This window comes from Mus caroli, chromosome 17 (genome assembly GCF_900094665.2).
Source record: "Mus caroli chromosome 17, CAROLI_EIJ_v1.1, whole genome shotgun sequence".
In the NCBI taxonomy this organism is placed as follows: Eukaryota; Metazoa; Chordata; class Mammalia; order Rodentia; family Muridae; genus Mus; species Mus caroli.
The window spans coordinates 15,874,766-15,882,787 of record NC_034586.1 but is presented as its reverse complement, the minus strand read 5'-3'; the positions used below and the strand labels follow the sequence as shown (position 1 = coordinate 15,882,787).

Genomic DNA, 8,022 nt, shown 5'->3' with positions numbered 1-8,022 from the left:
CTTCCTTCCTTCCTTCCTTCCTTCCTTCCTTCCTTCCTTCCTTCCTCCTTTCCTTCCTTCTCTCTCTCTCTCTCTTTGTCCTTTCTTCCTTTCTTTATGCTTTATTTCTTTATATCTTAAGTGCAACCTTCTCCAGGTGCCCCCTCACTGTTGTTCCTCTCAAATCCCTTATAACTCTCCTCTGAAAGAGTGATCAACATGCTAGGTTTCTCCCCTCCATGACACATTAATTCTCTGTACAATAATGGGCATCATCTTCCACTGAAGCCAAACAATGCAGATTTTTTGTATACTGATGCCAGAGTTAGGCTATAACCTCAGACATAAACTCTACTCTAGTTATTTGGGGACCCATAAGGAAACTGACTTGTATGTCTGGTACATTTGTACAGGGGTCCTCATTCCAGCCAGTGTCTGGTCTTTGGTTGGTGAGTCAGTCTTTGATAGCACCCAGGTGTCAAGGTTATTTGGCTCTGTTGGTCTACTTCACCTCAGCAGCTAACTGAAACAGGTGTAGATAACCAAAGCCAAATATCAGAGTGATCTCGGCAACTCTTATGGAATAGTTGGTAGAAACATGGAAGGACCTGAAGAGGGTAGGAAATCCATATGTAGACCAGGCTAGCCTCGAACTCAGAAATTTTCCTGCCTCTGCCTCCCAAGTGCTGGCACTAAAAGCCTGACTTGACCATTCTTAACTAATGGTCTGACCTTGTATACCATCTGTATTGTCCTCTTCCTTTATTCTCTGAGACCATATGACCTCTAACAGCTTCCCGTACTACTCTAAACCTCTAACCACAGGACACTGATCAGTGTTGAGCTTTATAGATCTTTTAAATAAAAATATTTACACAGAACAAGTTCTAACAAAAACAAAGAATATGAGATTTGTTGTTTTCACTGCTTACATTACTCATACAAGAAAATTATGAGAATATGGATTTGGAGTGATATAGATTATTGATAGTATTTTGTGCTAGCTACAGCACTGATTTTCAGCAGATTGCAAATGGTTGCCTTTCATTACTTCTCAGGGCAGAAAAGTTAGCTTGTGATGAAAAGAAGGTAAAAATGTAGCATCTCTGGTGGATCAGCAACAGGATATCATTGTTCTTTAGACAGATCTTAATTCTAGGTCTAATGTAAGTCAGAATACAGTGTGGAGATGATATCATATCATAAGAAATGTTGCCTGAGATCTGATGCCAGTGTCTATCTCCTGAAGAATGACAAAATCTGGACATAAGTTACAGTTACATAACTTCTAATTTTTGAGTAATTATGTTTCTATAGTATCAGCAGATCTTCATCGTAATTTACTACCTGCATAACTTACAAATTGTCTCATAGTTATTTATGACTGCATGGCCATAAACATAGCATATTCAGTATTTTCTGTATACCCACAGAATCACTCATTCACTATATTCATAGTTGAAATGGATGGGAATGGTGTATTGAATTCCTCTTCACTGTCAAATGTGAAAAAAAATTATTTTGCTTTGTTACCACCTTGATTTCTCTTTCTGTATCTAATTTGTCATTACATCAATATTATTATTTATATAAAATATTTTCTATATATAAAACGCATAGCTCTGAAAATTTTTAACACATGAATATTTTTCTTTTGAAATACAAACTGTACATTTATCCTAGGCTTTGTATAATGTTATGCCAATAACCAAGTCATTTAACTTGTCAGTATCCCAATTCTCTGTTGATTTAACCATTGCATTGTGATATACATTAACTATATCTCTGTCAGGAAGACAACCTATCCTAAAGACATCTATGGAGTGAGCCATAAAAAGTATTAAATTCTGCCTGATAGTTAGCTAGAGAGTCACTTACTGGTATTTTTTTTTCAAATAACAGGTGTAATAATTATCAATGCCAATAAATTTTGAGATACTTCTATAAATCATCAACATATCATACATTGACTATAAGCCTAAAATATACAAGAGAAATATTGGAAAATACAATGCAGTAAAATTCCAGCAAAGCAGACACTCTGATTATGATTATTTAATTAGGAACTACTAGCAATCATGGTAGTTGGTACATACAAATGAGATTATCATTTACTTGAGTCTTAAAAATTAATAAATAAAAGAAGCAAACATGAACATATTACCAACATTAATATTACCACAGACTTAGATAAAAATATTAGCATTAGTTTTGAACTGCATAATTTTTTTCCACTTTAAGAAATTAACATTGATCTAGTCATAACATAGTTGGTTTGTACATAGCATAAGACAACAGTAAGTAAAATTGTGTAATCATCATAAACATATATAACATATTGATTTTAAAAAGTTATATCATAACAACATGATATTTTTTTCACAATTGTGCTTCCTTATGGAAAGGTTCTCCAGTGATGATATAATTTGTTCACTCAGTCTCTAGAAACTGAGAGTAAATATTGCAGCCCAACATATTTGATCTTCCTCAAACAGTATTACTTAGGATTGCTAAAATAGAGTACTATTTTCACAATGGAATAATAGCACAATAGAATAAGCTGTTTGATTCTAACCTGCTATACTACTACATGTATTAGTTTTAACAGATTAAAATCCAAACACTGAGTACAGTTTTCCTTAGAAAGACAAGTGGCTAGGCATTAGTTTTATGTTGATATTTTGTATGAGAAGATGAACTAAAAGTTTACATGGTGTGGGAAAGAAATTATACACTCAATATGCATGAGATAACATTATGGGATTTGTTGATTTCTAACTCAGAGAAAGTTTAATCTTGGCCTAGTCGAGTTATGATTCATCATAAAAGGTCCCAGTGTAGGAAAACACATTGAAATGATTGCCGTGATATTCACCAGCCACCAACCAGGATTATATACAAGAGCAATGCAACCTTGTAAGATGGAAGAGAGGGCATAAAATCCTATAAAGGTGAACACCAGGGCCAGTATCCTGTGGATAGCTCTGGACTCAGGAGATGTTCTGGAGCTAATGTTGATGCTGTGGATATGTTGAACGCTTTGCCTGTGCATATAGAGAATAACAACCATGGAGCTGCTGGACCAGATGATAAGGAAAGAAAACAAAATTTCAGGAAGAACAATAAATGCAGTATATAATGAGCTTATAAAATCATCATGAACTACAATGGAGCAGTATTTCAAATGATTTTTATGTGTAAAGTTCACTCTGTTCTCTTTGTTATACATATAAACAGGAAAAATCAGATTTAATGCCATGTAGAGAATCCAGCAAAGAGAAGTGAAGAGACCAATATGATTTGGGGATTTGAGTTTAAGACTCATCGAAAAAGAGGTCCTAGGACTGATGGTGATGGCCTGGAAGACACTCAAAAAGCAGGTGGTACTAATGGACATGTTTCTGCCCAGTCTTTGAATATACAAAAGGAATTTGCAGCCAAAGTCATTGATAAATTCTTTTAGCCCAAAATTTTCCATTGTATGGAGCAGTCCTTTAGAAAGAAGGATCAAAAAGTTGGCTGTGAATAGGTGTGTAAGAATCAAATTTGTGGTCTTTATTTTATGTTTACTATAGTAATTGAATAGGTAGCTGGTAAGAAGAGAGAAATTTCCCAGAATTCCAACTGTACTCTGAAATAAGAACACTGTGCCTATTATCAAATCCTTGAGGTCCATTCTGTCATTTAGCAATTTGTCCTTAAACTGTTGCAAAATAACTTCCTTGGGTTATTGACTTGAACTCTTGGAGACCTGGTTGTTGATGTGAAAAAAATTGCCTGGGCTCTAGATTGCAATGTTCTAGTAGTTAACCTAAACGAGAGTTCTGACTCAGAAAATCATTTTGTCAGAAATATTTGACAAAAATATTTTGTCAGTAACATTGCTGAAATCTTCCAATCTATATATTTATGAAATGTACTTCCAGACCTTTGCATAGAAATATCAATACTAAGAGTAAGTCTAAGTACATGTTAGAGAATCAATGACCTGTGAATAAAAACATAAAGGATACTCATTGCTAAATTCACAAATGAACTTCCAGTTACAACTTATATTGAAAATAAAGTGATGTTAATTACCCTCTTATGGAAAAAAGAAAAAAAAGAAAAAAGAAAAAAGAGAAATCTACACATTTCTCATCTGAAATTTAAACAAAATAAAAAAAAAAACTTTTCTCCAAAATAATGCATGTATTTCTTTGTTCTCACCGAATGCACCATCTATTATATAGTAAAAGCAACTAACCACAATGGTTGAGTGACACAATAGAAAACATTTAAAGATCTAAGTCTCATAATAATTTATATAATACACATAGATATGGGCACTCTTGCTTTTTCACACAGATACAGAACTCATAAGCAGAGAGCTCTTACTAAATAACAAAATTAAAAAATATGAATAATTTCCACCACAGTCAGGAAGAAAGTGAGAATATTAAGTAAAAAATAAACTGAATGTGCAATATTCTTATGAGATCCAATGTCTGATGTTGTTGAGCAGTAAAGGATACCTAATGATAAATCCATAATAAACAACACATATTTATGTGACTGGGAATACCTTTAACCCCAAATATAGGCAGAGAAGACAACTAACACTAGTCAACCTGACCAAAGCAAGTAATTAGGTAAAAGAATCTTTTTAAATTCATGAACATGGGTTACATCCACCTAAAATGGATTCAAGAATTCCACCTTAGACATGAAAAGGACATGGTTATCATTTTGTGTAACAGACTTTACAGGACCATTTGTAGTTGAAATTATAGGTTGGGTGTAGCTCACTTCTTAACAAATAGTGATTTAATCATACACAGAAATGGCATTATTTTTTCTTAACTAATTAATATGACATTTTAGACAAAGATAAAGACAGGCTGGTTTATCATTCTATCTACTTATGCTTATGTTCTATGATACCTTGCCCTATTTCTGTTATGTTTGTTTCTATGGGATCCTGATTTGGGGACATGGTTGTTTGGACCTTACAAGATTTACACTCCCCATACAGGGCAACAATTGGAAATGGAACAGCATGTCTGATTATTTATCATCCCTTACGACTTCTTTCAGAGTTCTTTATTCTAACCTGCGTTGGTACTCAGGGAACTCCTTGGTGAAACTGGGGTTGAAAAAATCTAAGCATCACTTGTCAGGCTTTCAATACCTAGTGTTGGGATACCCTGCTATAATATTAAGGTCAATGTCTGCCATGGCAAAATTAGTTCCATGAGTTTGGTACAGAGTAGAAGACTCACTTTCTATCAGGATTTCCTACACTCTACCTTACCTGAGAATCCACAACTACATCATTCTACCTAACAAATGCCAAATAATCCTTGGCAAAATTCCAGGACCAACTTATTTGTGAGACTGTCCTGGCTAATGAGGTATCACAGAACTTCAAACTTTAGCCAATGAAAATTCAACCTAAGAGGAACCTCTTTTCAGTTTCTTAGGTTTATTATAGTTCATTTCAGTCCTAATAAAATCTGTGTGCAAGCTGTTTTGTTGAATGCTGTATGAAATAGCTGCTTTACTGTCATCTAAAATAACTGTAACAAGAAGGAATAAAGAGGGGCTGAGGGTGGGGAGAAAGGAGATGAGGAAGCTCATCTAGGTTATACATTACTGGGTTAAGGGTCTTCTTATCATGACATGATAAAATTTTCCTCTAGTAAACCAAGCCTAAACCACCACAAAGACCCCTCAGTGCAAAACTGCTGCAGAAGCAAAATCTTTACTCATTAGCAAAATTTAGACTTACAATTTCCCAAGTCAGTAGGTCTGTTGATGAGAGCAAGAGCAGAAGAAGTGTTGATGTTGGGCAGTTATGAGATGCCCACAACAGCTCTGAAGCTTGGTCTACCCCAGACCAGTTTACACCTCCTGCTAATTCCCCTGTTGCTGCCCCAACCCCAGATCATGCCATCCAAACAAGATTTTTTTTGTCAGTGCCCACCAGGCTTACTTAGGTTTTGTCTGTAATCTGTGACACTGTCAGCCAGTTGCTTTCTGAAATGCCACCCTGTTTTTGAAAAACAAAACAAAACAGAAACAGAAACAAAATAAACAAAAAAACCTAATAAAATAGCTGTAACAATAAAGAGCTTTAGAACTGAGATACAACTGAGTCTTACAACCCCCCACATTTTCTGTCTTTGTCTTTTTCTCTGGGTCTCTGTCTTTGTCTGTCTCTGTCTGTCTGTCTGTCTCTCTCTCTTTCTCTCTCTTTCTGCATTAATTGCCTGATCCTACCTTTTGTGCTTCAGATTCTTGACACACCAAAGGATGAAATGGACAAAACAACTAGGTTCTGTTCCATTCTTCCCTGTTTGGTACGCAACAGAACCTAGACACAAGGGGAAAAGCAAAGAAATATATGGAATCACACAAACAATCCAAGAAACACTCAGGACCTCAGGACCTTGAGTAATACTTTGGTCGAAGTCATTGGATAGGCCCACGCAATGCTCAAAGCCCATAAAGCAAATCAGAGAGGGCTGACCTAGTTAGTTGTTGTCGTCTTCCCTAAAATTTATTCAAGCTAACAGAAACTGACTTAAGTCAGTCATAAAATGAAGTGTTATGTTCTACAATGGTTCAGTATGGAAAGACTGGAAAAATAAGTTCCCTGTTTTTATGAAATCTGTAACTTAAAAAAAATACTAAAAGAGATTCAACTGATTAAAAAAATACTAAACGAGATTCAACTGAAGAATTATAATTTTAAAGGCTATACATTACAGGAATAAAACTTTAAAATCCCAATATTCTAAAAGTTACTAAATTATTGGAAACAATTAAAAATAATTAAGACATCAGATTAACAGTTACCATATAAATGATCCATTTTTTAAATATACTTCATTACAAGTACAATCTTTATTTACTCTCCTGTGTGTGTTTTCAAGGTTACAACTAATACAAGTAACTAAAATCAAATAAATTATACTTTAAATCATATATACTTAACAAATGGCCATCCAATACTATCTGATAACTGCTGAATATGACATGTAATATGTTTAATTGAAAATGCTTCCTGTGACCCACTGTTCATTTGAATTTCCTTACTATCATTTATAATTCTCAAATCTTTGATGGTATCAATATCTAAATGTAGCTTTATTAGCTGATCAGTGCAGGTTATATATAAAAACAAAGCTTTACATTTCTAGACCTATTGGGTCACATGATAAAAAAAGATAAACTCACAGATAGGTTTGATTTAATAGTTGTTTGCTGCATATCAAAGGATACATAGACTTCAGATGTAAATGTCACTGTTTAAAGAACTTGATTTACAAAGACTGATCTCAATAAACAATAACTCATATATGTGTAATGTAAAACATAAGTGCAATGCTATTTAAGAGGAGAGAGCCCCAGCTGATTCCTATATTATAGTGTATTCTGAAGCATTGTATATGAAATACAAAGAAATGTATAACAAACAAATACAAAAGAAATATGGGTTTATGCTTTATGATTTTACTCAGGAGCAGTATATCATGGATCATCAGTGATTACATATTTTATGGAGTAATGTAGAAATTAATGCATGTCCCAATAATACAACATGCAGTAATAACACAGCCATATTGTACAATTATGAAAAAGCTATTAAGGAAATTTTATATTTTTATTTTTTGTAGAACTTGATAAAGGCTCGTATTATATAATATGATTTGGACTGTAACTTTCTGTAATCCTGTTGTCTCATATTCTCAATACCTGGGATGGATTTTGGATATTACATGAAAACCTAATATTTTATGGAAAATATAGTTTGGAAATTAATATAGCTATAGGTTATGAAAATAGTTAATTTAGTGAACTTCAAATTAACACATATTTTTCACCCAAGAACTAAAGTGAATAGTATAGAAGAACCACAGGTCTCCCTGACAGGTCAGATTAGAACATTCAGAAAGTTCCAGAGAGTGAAGAACTTTGTTTAAAATATATCATAATAATATTATTGAAATAAAAAATCTGTCAGAAGAAAAAGGGCAGTTGTCCTCTGATCTCTCTCTC

General features: G+C 33.9%; 1 protein-coding gene across 1 annotated transcript; it reads right to left on the bottom strand.

Moving 5' to 3' along the window:
* Window positions 1-2,758: 2,758 nt before the first annotated feature.
* LOC110312180 (vomeronasal type-1 receptor 2-like) lies at window positions 2,759-3,655 on the bottom strand. The gene has a single exon (XM_021185731.1). It carries the CDS (start codon window positions 3,653-3,655, stop codon window positions 2,759-2,761), a length of 897 nt encoding a protein of 298 aa, XP_021041390.1.
* Window positions 3,656-8,022: the final 4,367 nt, after the last annotated feature.